The sequence below is a fragment of the Schistocerca serialis genome, chromosome 8, assembly GCF_023864345.2.
Source record: "Schistocerca serialis cubense isolate TAMUIC-IGC-003099 chromosome 8, iqSchSeri2.2, whole genome shotgun sequence".
Lineage (NCBI taxonomy): Eukaryota > Metazoa > Arthropoda > Insecta > Orthoptera > Acrididae > Schistocerca > Schistocerca serialis.
This window is the reverse complement of record NC_064645.1, coordinates 388505380-388518843: the sequence shown is the minus strand read 5'-3', so window position 1 is coordinate 388518843 and position 13464 is coordinate 388505380. Positions and strand designations below refer to the sequence as shown.

The window sequence follows — 13464 nt, the reverse complement described above, 5'->3', positions numbered from 1 at the left end:
TTTGGATGAAGAGAGGGCAGTAGTTGTACTAGAGCAGTATAGCAGAGAGTGACATGAGATCTATTTAACAACAGAAGCATTAGGGTTCCAGATCAGCATGTGGAGTGAAAATAATAAACCTATTTAGAGTACTGAATGCATCAGGATAGGTACCTAGTGTACTGAATGTGTCACGTTAGGTACCTACAAATCAGATCTGCAGGAAATGTCACTCTTCCACTTTCATCTCAAAACAATCTGCTGCAGAAAGTCACTGTTTGCTAGAGGAATCATATGGAAAGCACGATCTGTCAGAAACATTATCCAGAGATTGAATTTTGATGCTACAAAGACAATGATTTTGAGGTAAGTGACAAAATGCACCATTATTGGTGTGGTGTACCATGAGCTGCTGCAACTAGGTCAGACAGTGAATATTGATGGCTAAGAGACACAATTACTCAATGTCAATTGCAACCTTAAACAAAAACGTCTGCAATATGCTCGGAGACATGACAAAGTCATTCTGCTTCATGGCAATGTCAAACCACATGTTGCAAACCGAGTGAAAGAAATACTGAAGGGACCTTTATGGGATATCTTACCTCACCTGCCTTATTCACAAGACATTACCCCTTCTGATTACCATTTGTTTTTGTTCATGCAGCATGGCCTTTCTCATATTTTAACCATCTCAAGAACTGGCTCTCTTAGCAGATCATCTAAAAGAACCTGAACATTTTTATTTTGAAATCCATTTGTTACCCGAAGGTGGGAAAAGTTTACAGCTCCTGATGGAATCTACTTCCAGTACATTATCTTATACAATTCTATTAAAATACGTGTCTTTTTTGTCCAAAAAATAATGATATTTAATTCAAGTAGCCAATAACAAACAAATAATAACACACTAAAATTCAGAGCTAAAAAGAAATCTCGATAAATATAATTATGTACACTCGTCAGATACAGATGAAATTAAAAGTTGCTACTCACCATACGGCGGAGATGCTGTCACAGATAGACACAACACAAAGACTGCCAAGCAAAACTTTCAGCCAAACAGTGCTTCATGAGAATTAGATAACACACGCAATCATGCAAATGCAACTCACATACAAATGACCACAGTCTCTGGCTGATAATGCCAGACCAATCCCAAATTCCAGGATCCCGTATCACATATTTAAGCTCCTGACCTCCAGGACCCCATATCACACACTGAAGCTTCTGACCTTCAGGAATTAGAGTAGCATGCACAATGCCATCTCCAAAAACTGTCCATCCCATTCACTTCCAACTCCCACCCTGGACTACTGCTACCCACCACCTCTACAACAACCCCCAAACCTCCTCCACATTCCCTCATAGCTGACAAATCTTGCCCTACATACCTACTACATTTATGCCTTCCTGAAAAATTCCCTCCTACCACCATACAGACCCGAAACACAGTCATGAACCTCTCCTCCAGAAGCCTTAGTACCACAAAAGTATTAATCCTTTCCAAAGGCCTCACCTTTATCCCCACACCCAAATTCAATTATGCAGGACACATAGACCTTCTTTCTTTCTCCTGGTCCCTACAATGGAAACACTTTTTTGCCACCAGCCCTCTCAATCAGACTCAACCAAAGATCAGTGTTGAACCCTGACTCAGTTCACTCCTCCATCCAACTGTGATACACCTCCACTGCCCTGAAATCATCCCTTTAACTTTCCAGAATATTTTTAACCTCAAATCATGCCTCACCATCATTCCCCAAATCCCTCAACATGTAAGTTAACCTTAGATCTGCAGAAAGAACTGCAACCTGCCACCTAAAAAGTGATCCCGAGCTTACAACCGTATCTGCTGACAAAGGCACCACTACTATTGTTTTGAACTGCTAAGAGTACCTGGCAGAAGAACTTTTCCAACTGTCAGATTCTTCCGCCTACAAACCATGTCACAGTGATACTATTCCAGAAATCCAGCAGGATCTCCAGACTCTCCTCAAATCCTTAGGCCCATCTCAGGAACTTCTCTGTGGAATCCATCGATCTCCCCACCCCTATAACTATCTCCAGTCCTACCTTCTGCATGCTTCCTAAAGTCCATAAACCCAACCACCCAGGACACCCCATTGTGGCTAGTTACTGTGCCCCTCTGAGAGAATCTCTGTTCTTGAAAACCAATATCTTCAGCCTATTAACCGCAACCTACCCTCGTATATAAAAGATACCAACCATTTCCACCACCGACTCTCCACAGTTACTGTACCTTTACCACATGATGCCCTGCTCATCACTACTGATGCTACCTTCTTTAACACTAACATCCCTTATGCTCATGGCCTTGCCACTATTGAAAACTACCTTTCCCAATGCCTGACAAATTCCAAACCTACAACCTCCTTCCTAGTTCCCATGACGAACTATATTCTTGCCCACAATTACTTCCCCTTTGAAGGCATCACCAATGAACAAATCCGGCGTATGACTATGGGCATCTGCATGGCACCATCCTATGCCACCCCATTTATGGGCCACTAGGAGAATCCTTTCTATCCACCCTAAATCCCAAGCCCTTTACATCATTCAGATTCACTGATGGCATCATCTGGATCGAGAGTGAGGATACCATATGTACATTCATCCAGACCCTCAACACATCTCCTCCACTTGCATCACCCGGTCCTCCTCAACACAACAAGCCACTTTCTTCGGGGGGGTGGGAGTCTGACCAGAAACTGCGGTCATGTGGTGTGAGTTGAATTTTCTTGAGAGAGAGAGAGAGAGTGTGTGTTGACTAATTCTATTGATTGGCGACTTCATGGAGTGCTGTGTGCACAACGACCATATGCGTGAAATTAAAAGGTAGGTCAGTGTTGGCCATAATTGTTGTTGTGGTCTTCAGTCCTGAGACTGGTTTGATGCAGCTCTCCATGCTACTCTATCCTGTGCAAGCTTCTTCATCTCCCTGTACCTACTGCAGCCTACATCCTTCTGAATCTGCTTAGTGTATTCATCTCTTGGTCTCCCTCTATGATTTTTACCCTCCACGGTGCCCTCCATTACTCAATTGGTGACCCCTTGATGCCTCAGAACATGTCCTACCAATCGATCCCTTCCTCTAGTCAAGTTGTGCCACAAACTCCTCTTCTCCCCAATTACATTCAATACCTCCTCATTAGTTTTGTGATCTACCCATCTAATCTTCAGCATTCTTCTGTAGCACCACATTTCGAAAGCTTCTATTCTCTTCTTGTCTAAACTATTTATCGTCCATGTTTCACTTCCATACATGGCTACACTCGATACAAATATGTTCAGAAATGAGTTCCTGACACTTACATCAATACTTGATATTAACAAATTTCTCTTCTTCAGAAACGCCCTCCTTGCCATTGCCAGTCTACATTTTATATCCCCTCTACTTCGACCGTCATCACCTATTTTGCTCCCCAAATAGCAAAACTCCTTTACTACTTTAAGTGTCTCATTTCCTAGTCTAATTCCCTCAGCATCAGAAAAATTCGGAGTAGGTTTAAAATCCGTGGAGAAGAAATAAAAACTTTGAGGTTCGCCGATGACATAGTAATTCTGTCAGAGACAGCAAAGGACGCAGAAGAGCAGTTGAACAGAATGGACAGTGTCTTGAAAGGAGGGTATAAGATGAACATCAACAAAAGCAAAAGGAGGATAATGGAATGTAGTCGAATTAAGTTGGGTGATGCTGAGGGAATTCGATTAGCAAATGAGACACTTAAAGTAGTAAAGGAGTTTTGCTATTTGGGGAGCAAAATAAATGATGATGGTCGAAGTACAAAGGATATAAAATGTAGACTGGCAATGGCAAGGAAAGCGTTTCTGAAGAAGAGAAATTTGCTAACATCAAGTATAGATTTAAGTGCCAGGAAGTCGTTTCTGAAAGTATTTGTATGGAGTGTAACCATGTATGGAAGTGAAACATGGAAGATAACTAGTTTGGACAAGAAGAGAATAGAAGCTTTCGAAATGTGGTGCTACAGAAGAATGCTGAAGATTAGATGGGTAGATCATATGACTATTGAGGAGGTATTGAATAGGGTGGGGGAGAAGAGAAGTTTGTGGCACAACTTGACTAGAAGAAGGGATCGGTTGGTAGGACATGTTCTGAGGCATCAAGGGATCACCAATTTAGTATTGGAGGGCAGCGTGGAGGGTAAAAATCGTAGAGGGAGACCAAGAGATGAATACATTAAGCAGATTCAGAAAGATGTAGGTTGCAGTAGGTACTGGGAGATGAAGAATCTTGCACAGGATAGAGTAGCATGGAGAGCTGCATCAAACCAGTCTCAGGACTGAGGACCACAACAACAACATGTGGATAGTCAGGCAGCAGTTAGAGTTGACAGTAAATTGAGTTCATGGTTCAGAGTAGTTTCAGGGGTGAGTCAAGGCTGCAACCTGTCTCCACTGTTGTTCTTATTATTTATGGATCATATGTTGAAAACAATAGACTGGCTGGGTGAGATTAAGATATGTGAATACAAAATAAGCAGTCTTGCATATGCGGATGACTTAGTTGTGATGGCAGATTCAATTGAAAGTTTGCAAAGTAATATTTCAGAGCTATGTCAGAAATGTAAGGACTATGGTATGAAGATTAGCATCTCCAAAACGTAAGTAATGTCAGTGGGAAAGAGATATAAACGGATTGAGTGCCAAATAGGAGGAACAAAGTTAGAACAGGTGGATGGTTTCAAGTACTTAGGATGCATATTCTCACAGGATGGCAACACAGTGAAAGAACTGGAAGCGAGGTGTAGCAAAGCTAATGCGGTGAGTGCTCAGCTACGATCTACTCTCTTCTGCAAGAAGGAAGTCAGTACCAAGACTAAGTTATCTGTGCACCGTTCAATCTTTCGACCAACTTTGTTGTATGGGAGCGAAAGCTGGGTGGATTCAGGTTACCTTATCAGTAAGGTTGAGGTTACAGATATGAAAGTAGCTAGGATGATTGCAGGTACTAGTAGGTGGGAACAATGGCAGGAAGGTGTCCACAATGAGGAAATCAAATAAAAACTGGGAATGAACTCTATAGATGTAGCAGTCAGGGCGAACAGGCTTAGATGGTGGGATCATGTTACACGAATGGGAGAAGCAAGGTTACCCAAGAGACTCATGAGTTCAGCAGTAGAGGGTAGGAGGAGTCGGGGCAGACCAAGGAGAAGGTACCTGGATTCGGTTAAGAATGATTTTGAAGTAATAGGCTTAACATCAGAAGAGGCACCAATGTTAGCACTGAATAGGGGATCATGGAGGAATTTTATAAGGGGGACTATGCTTCAGACTGAACGCTGAAAGGTATAATCAGTCTTAAATGATGATGATGATCCTTACACAACCCCTGCTCCCAATCCCTTACCTCAGGGCTCATACCCCTGTAATAGACCTAGATGCAAGACCTGTCCCATACATCCTCCTACCACCACCTATTCCAATCTGGTCACTAACATTATCTATCACATCAAAGACAGGGCTATCTGTGAAACCAGTCATGTGATTTACAAGCTAAGTTGCAACCACTGTGCTGCATTCTTTGTAGGCATGACAACCAACAAGCTGTCTGTCCGCATGAACGGCCACCGACAAACTGTGGCCAAAAAACAAGTGGACCAACCTGCAGCTGAACACGCCGCCAAACATGATACTCCTCATCTCAATAACTGCTTCACAGCCTGTGCCATATGGATCCTTCCCACCAACACCAGCTTTTCTGAATTGCGCAGCTGGGAACTTTCCCTACAGTACATCCTACTTTCCCATAATCCTCCTGGCCTCAACCTTCGTTAGTCACTGTCCTCACCCATCCAGCCCCCTCCATGTTCCCATTCCAGCACTACACAGTTGTCATTTCACCGCCACACCCAGTGTTTTAATTTCTTTTATTTTTATTTCTCTCCTTTCCGCTACTTACTCCCTACCCCCTCCGAACCTTCTCTCATACCCTCCGTCTAAACTGCAACACTTCACTTTCCGCCACTCCCACCATACTAGTGTGTGTGTGTGTGTGTGTGTGTGTGTGTGTCTGTGTCTGTGTACTGCTGACAAATACCTTAATGGCCAAAAGCTATGATTCTTTTTATTGTGCCTATCACGGCTCAGCATCTCCGCTACATGGTGAGTGGCAACTTTCCTTCTCTCGTATATTTACATTCCATCCTGGATTTTCCATTGTTTGATAGATTAGGTATTCATTATTCTGACCACTTCTGTCTGATGGTAGAGAATTTCTAAATTCATCTATGCCAATAATACCAGAAACTGCTCAACAGAAACTCAGAAAATCTATAGCACTAATGCCTTCAAAGATAACAGAAAAGAGGAAAAATAGGATATTGTTTACCACTAATGCCACACTTTCAGAGAAGGGAAGACCATTTTAAAATACTACAGAACTTCCACAGTGTCTGATCGGGCCCAGGCAGAGTACATGTGTTCTGAACCTTCTTAACCTCACAACTACACTCCTGGAAATGGAAAAAAGAACACATTGACACCGGTGTGTCAGACCCACCATACTTGCTCCGGACACTGCGAGAGGGCTGTACAAGCAATGATCACACGCACGGCACAGCGGACACACCAGGAACCGCGGTGTTGGCCGTCGAATGGCGCTAGCTGCGCAGCATTTGTGCACCGCCGCCGTCAGTGTCAGCCAGTTTGCCGTGGCATACGGAGCTCCATCGCAGTCTTTAACACTGGTAGCATGCCGCGACAGCGTGGACGTGAACCGTATGTGCAGTTGACGGACTTTGAGCGAGGGCGTATAGTGGGCATGCGGGAGGCCGGGTGGACGTACCGCCGAATTGCTCAACACGTGGGGCGCGAGGTCTCCACAGTACATCGATGTTGTCGCCAGTGGTCGGCGGAAGGTGCACGTGCCCGTCGACCTGGGATCGGACCGCAGCGACGCACGGATGCACGCCAAGACCGTAGGACCCTACGCAGTGCCGTAGGGGACCGCACCGCCACTTCCCAGCAAATTAGGGACACTGTTGCTCCTGGGGTATCGGCGAGGACCATTCGCAACCGTCTCCATGAAGCTGGGCTACGGTCCCGCACACCGTTAGGCCGTCTTCCGCTCACGCCCCAACATCGTGCAGCCCGCCTCCAGTGGTGTCGCGACAGGCGTGAATGGAGGGACGAATGGAGACGTGTCGTCTTCAGCGATGAGAGTCGCTTCTGCCTTGGTGCCAATGATGGTCGTATGCGTGTTTGGCGCCGTGCAGGTGAGCGTCACAATCAGGACTGCATACGACCGAGGCACACAGGGCCAACACCCGGCATCATGGTGTGGGGAGCGATCTCCTACACTGGCCGTACACCACTGGTGATCGTCGAGGGGACACTGAATAGTGCACGGTACATCCAAACCGTCATCGAACCCATCGTTCTACCATTCCTAGACCGGCAAGGGAACTTGCTGTTCCAACAGGACAATGCACGTCCGCATGTATCCCGTGCCACCCAACGTGCTCTAGAAGGTGTAAGTCAACTACCCTGGCCAGCAAGATCTCCGGATCTGTCCCCCATTGAGCATGTTTGGGACTGGATGAAGCGTCGTCTCACGCGGTCTGCACGTCCAGCACGAACGCTGGTCCAACTGAGGCGCCAGGTGGAAATGGCATGGCAAGCCGTTCCACAGGACTACATCCAGCATCTCTACGATCATCTCCATGGGAGAATAGCAGCCTGCATTGCTGCGATAGGTGGATATACACTGTACTAGTGCCGACATTGTGCATGCTCTGTTGCCTGTGTCTATGTGCCTGTGGTTCTGTCAGTGTGATCATGTGATGTATCTGACCCCAGGAATGTGTCAATAAAGTTTCCCCTTCCTGGGTCAATGAATTCACGGTGTTCTTATTTCAATTTCCAGGAGTGTATTATGCAGATTTTGAAGACACAATATAATCAGCCCAAGAAAACCTTTAAAATATAAACTGCAGACCTTAGGATTCAGGTGAATGGCAAAGTCAGAGAGACAAATGACTCTCAAGATGATGAACACTGACTCATTAAGCAACACACATGCACAGAAATGAAGTATTAAAAATATCAGAGGTAGCACTTTGGTTAAGTATTTCATTTCTGTTGTTGACTATCCCTCACCAGATAATCTTCTACAGAATGTTGATTTTAAATCCGTGGAAGTAAATAAAGATGTAAAACACATGGTAATAGACGTGCAAATGTTAAAGAACAAATATCAGGGTGGGATGGCATACTCAGTTGGGTTACAGGATTTGCTCAAAAGATAGCAGAACCTCTTACTTATTTTATTAATTGCAGTATTAGAGAAACTGCTCATCTAAATGTACTAAATGTCTGCTCAAGCATAAAAGCACAACAACAGCTGTTACATAGTTAATGCATGAAGTATACTGTCTCCTGGACCAGTGGACCAGAAGAGGTAGGCTGCATATCTATTTATATACCTGACAAAATCTTTTGACTCAGTGAACCATGGGTTATTCTAAGATAGTGTACGTCAAATAACATCGGAGAATCATCTACATACCTGATGAACCATAAGCAAAATACAAAAATAACACACACAAAGGTCATCAATTTCCCATCAATCAATGAAATGTTAACACATGGTGTACAGCAGTGCTCAATAGTTGCCCTGATCTCATCCTCCTATATATTAATGGCATGGCACAACCCTGTAACTCCAGCATGATAAGCTAGGCAGTGACACCACAATCTCACTCTCTGGCACAGCATAAGGACCTGGTATCTCTAGCAGTTAATAGTATAATGAAAATAAGTAAATACTTCAATTATCACATGAAAGCCAGTAAATCTTTGTTATTGTGGACAAATAAACCATTTATTTATTATTTATTTATTTAAAACAGGTAGCTGTCACCAGACAAATGTAACTAATAAGTGTATTATCATGGCAGTGGAAAATGGTAACTTAAGTTTCTAGGTTGTAAGTGGATGAAGATTTCTGTTAGTAAACTACATTAATTTTATATGTAGAAAAATCAATAGTAGCTTGTATCTCCTTAGCAGTCATCAAAGATAGTCCATAGCTAAGTGTTACGAGTTGTGTTTAAAGACAACTTACATTTTTCTTAAGTATGTGATCAAATTATGGAGGTGAGTGGTGCATTTACAGAAAAGACAATAAGATCTATGCACAGAGTAAGCCACAGTTTCTTGTCATAAAGTGTCTATATGTTCTTCATAATTATCAAAGTACACACTCTTTTTGTTGCCCCCCAAAAATATACCATAATGATGCACATGATCACGACACTGGGACAAAAAAAAAACCATTTTTGACAAACCCAAAATTACAGATTAAGTTCTGCTTATCAATCATTTCGTTTAGTTTAACAAGTTGCCAAGCTCACCAAAGCCACAGAAAGGGAACGATTTGAAAACAAAATTAAAATATCTTTTGATAGAAAAATGTGTTATATAACAACATGTGTTGTGTTGTATTGTGAATCAATTTCAAACAGTAACATATGAACTGTAATAATTTTACAAATACATAAAATAACATAAGATGAAAAACTGTTTTCTGGTGAGGTTTAGTATTTGCTTCTCTTCCTGTCCATTAAGTCTCCCCTGACACACAGTTCTGAGTGCCTTTTCTGAACTCTACCCCTTTCCCTTCATCCCTCTTTCTTCGCCTTCAACCCTTCTGACAGAAGAATGGGCTGATGGCTCCGAAAGCTTGCATTCATAACATCGTTTGTATGTCTGTTCTCCTGCCACCATTTGGTGAATAGATTTTTTTATCTATCCAAAACATTTTCAAAAATTGATTGTTTTTGTTGAAAAATTGTTTTCTATAACATATGTTACCAAAAAACAATTACTGCATTAATATTATATCTAATGTTTGCAAATCCATCAATCTGATGACATCATGAAAAAACAAGTACTGAATCTTATTTCTTTTGGCTTCTACGGTGCTCTCAAGATTTTCCATATTCTATAGACTATAACACAATTTGGACATTTTTACATAAATTTTTAATGTATCATATATGTTTGTTTGTGAATACATAACAACATTTCATGGCACCACCTCAGCAGAGTAGCAAGCACTAGATAGTAGATATAATCATGGAAGAATATAAGAAGAACAGTGTTGAAGTGGGTCATTAGAGTTACATGGGGTTAGCAACCGTGGAGGATGGTGGGGATAAGTAAGTGGTAGAGTAAGGTTGGGGGAACAAAGCTTTTTTATGACTGGTAGGTAGGAGTTACCAAGTTAGTCTGTCAGCTCTGAAGCACAAAACGTCCAAAACTACAAGTTCAATCTTGTCTATACGCCAGTCTATTGCCTGATACATACCTTAACTGTACAGTGACCTCACTCTTTCCATTGACTGTGAAATACATCATAGAGTGCATGTGAAACTATACATAGGGGCAATGTATTTCATTCTACATCCATCACAAGTCACCTGGAGATATTTATATTATCAGAATAGCGGTTACAAGTTGTAAATAATTACATCAAACATACCTTCAAATTTCGTCTCGGGACCAATTATATACTCTTCTACACCACTCAACCAGTGTTGCCACATAGGAACAGATGGTTCACCATCTGGAGTTGTGTCTGTGAAACCACCGTCATGAAGTCTGCAGGAAGCATAAGAAATATTTAAGAATAATCTGAATAAAATCTACTGCTCATTTTTTCTTATTATGGAGCAAAAAATGTACCTCCTCCTTCATGGTGTTATGTGGATATAAAATTTTTATTGCACAATACTAAATGTCACATTTGTTATAAAAATCTAGAAATACAGCAACTATTGCTACTTCCAACATGTTATGTCCTGTTATCATTTGTGTTTTATGATTATTTAATTTTTTTCTATTTCTTCTACTTATGTTCCAAACTATAACTGCTCATTTTTTCTACATCTTTTACAAATCTTCCAAATCAAAGTTGCAACTGTTGGGACATATCAGTAAACATTAAGCCTTGCTGAAGCAAGCAAATATAAATGTATGAACTGTGTCTTCAGTTGAAGTTAAAAAAATTCTGCATTGCAATGAGAATAAAAAGGTGTTCTTCATAATTTGTTGCAACTTGTTGTTACTACAGGACTCTAATTTTCCATCTGTAGATGAAATTTAAAAAATAATGTGGTGAAGTCACTCCAAATTCTATCCTAGAGCAACAAACATTGCAAATAGAATGTATGACCAATATATCTAAATTATAAATGAAATATTCAATGTCATGGATTTTTGCCAGTATTAACACTGTGCTTTCACTCATAAATACAAAGTTGCTCTGCCACTTAGTAATAGAAAAATCAAATTAAATGATTTTCTTTTTGCGGTAAAACATGACAATATCAATAAGAATATGAAATGTTCTAAAAATAAATATTGTTAAGTACTGTACTAGAAAATACATGAAATGCTTCCTTAAAATAAAATTTGATACCCCCCCCCCCCCCCCCCTCTCCCAGTAGCATCTCCTGAATCAGTATATTGTAACTGTTATAAACTATTTATGTTTCACTTCCAGTCTAGATTATTTTCAAGGTGATATATGCCTATTCACATTTAGTTCAGTACAATTCAGCAAAAGAAATTAAATTTTTGCTGCTATCTTCTAAACTATGAAATACAGGATGATAATGGAAAGTTCACAATGAAACATGAGCAGCAGAAGGAACAAAGTTAGGCAGACAACAACGAGTTCAATTCTGATTATGTACTTGTATGCTGCTAAACACATCAGTTACATGATGCTATATGATGACCTTTACTTCTCCAACTTTTGAAACTGTGAGTTCTTGTGGCCTTCTAATACTATGCTTAGCACAAAATTAGAATTTTAGTAATTGATGAGCACAGGTATCTCATTAAAACAGTAATTTCACAGTGACATTGGATAAATAATCTTTTACACATACAGACATTATATTCTAAATGGTAAGTTATCTTTGTCCTTTGCTCGATTATGCTACTGACTGCATTCATCTCTGAACTGTATAAATTCTTTCAAAAATGAACCTACAGGACATGTTTATGGAAAACAGCTGAGTCACCAACTGAAGTTTCCTGCTCCACAATACTGAATCCAATTAAGAGGAGCTGTTTGGTAATTTCATGTATGATCTGGCCCTTAAAACTATAGTAATGAAGTGCTGTGTTATATGATACGTAATGCTATGTGCAAGTGATAACTATTTTTAATGATTATATTTGACACAGTCATTGACTTACGTTTTCTCTTTGCTTTTATATATATTTTATTCTGTTGTTGAATGTGCTATTTAATGGAGTTGTATGAGTTATGGTTTGGTTTTTACGTTGCAATAAAGTTTATTATCTAGCACTGCAACAGCAAATTGAGCACTTAGTCACAAGCAGAGTGCCTACCTGTAACAAGTTCAGTGTATAATTAGTGTTAGTAAGGTGCAGAAAGGGTTGAATATCTGCAACTGAGTTTTCTTTGGTGCAGTGACCATTTTAGTTTCAGATGAAATAAACACTGCATAATCTGAAATGTACAACACTTCTTTTCATCTGTTCTAGTACAGTGGCAGTACTCACGGAAGACCTCTGTGTGCTGGATAAATCTTTGAAAGATTTTGAAATTAACTGGCTGACTGTGGATTCCTTGACATCAGCTGTGTTAGATATAAATCTATCACCCAACTGAAACACAAAAAATATGCATACCGGGTTTTCCCACTTGTGCATATGGTCCCTTAACCACTTTGGCTATCCATGAATGTTCCCTGGACTGACCCGAATTTCAGCTATCACACTGTCTACAGCCTTAGATTCTGGTCAATTAAATTCATCACCTAACACTCCAACATCATTTGAATTCCCACACATGGAGAACAACAATGAGGAACATAGACCAATGTTGTTATCGTCGTGTGCCTCCCTCATCTTGTAATACTTACATGCATATCTGAAAGAACAGACACAGCTGATGATCCAAAGCTGCACAAATTAATTTTGAAGTATTTCGTGCAGCTGATGATGAAAGGACAAGCTCTATGATGTCACATTGCTGCTTCTTTCTAAAAGATAATTTATTGTTAATCCTTCATGGTTCCTTGGGAGCATGTGGTTAAAAAATGCAATCAACTCCACCGGGCTATATAATATTGCAAACATATGTTGGGTTACATGTTAGCTATCTTTTCCAGAAAATGAATGAATCTGCCAATGACAAGAAGCTTGTGGTCACATCAGTCCCTGTGCTTGTAGCCGACACAACAGACAGAAGATGAATTGCTGATTTAGCAGAGTGTCTTCATTATAGATAGAGAGTTTTGTCAGATATCCTTTGCATTTCCATGCTTTGTCACAATTTAGTGTGTGTGCAATAAAAAGAACATACTGACTAATCATCATGTCCGCAGATTTTATATGGGCATTATTTCTTGTTGACAAATTACTCATAGTGGTGACTCTGAAGTGAGCCTTTAAGAGGAA

The 13464-nt window shown here is 40.8% G+C and overlaps 1 protein-coding gene across 1 annotated transcript in view; it reads right to left on the bottom strand.

The window, feature by feature from the left end:
* The window catches only part of LOC126417029 (dynein axonemal heavy chain 1-like), a gene marked incomplete at its 3' end in the record, with an annotated part of 951942 nt that overhangs the window by 467176 nt on the left and 471302 nt on the right, over nt 1–13464 (bottom strand). Inside the window, exon 33 of the mRNA XM_050084920.1 lies at nt 10508–10626. Within this exon, the coding sequence (XP_049940877.1) occupies nt 10508–10626 (119 nt within the window). The remainder of the gene's footprint in view (nt 1–10507; nt 10627–13464) is intronic.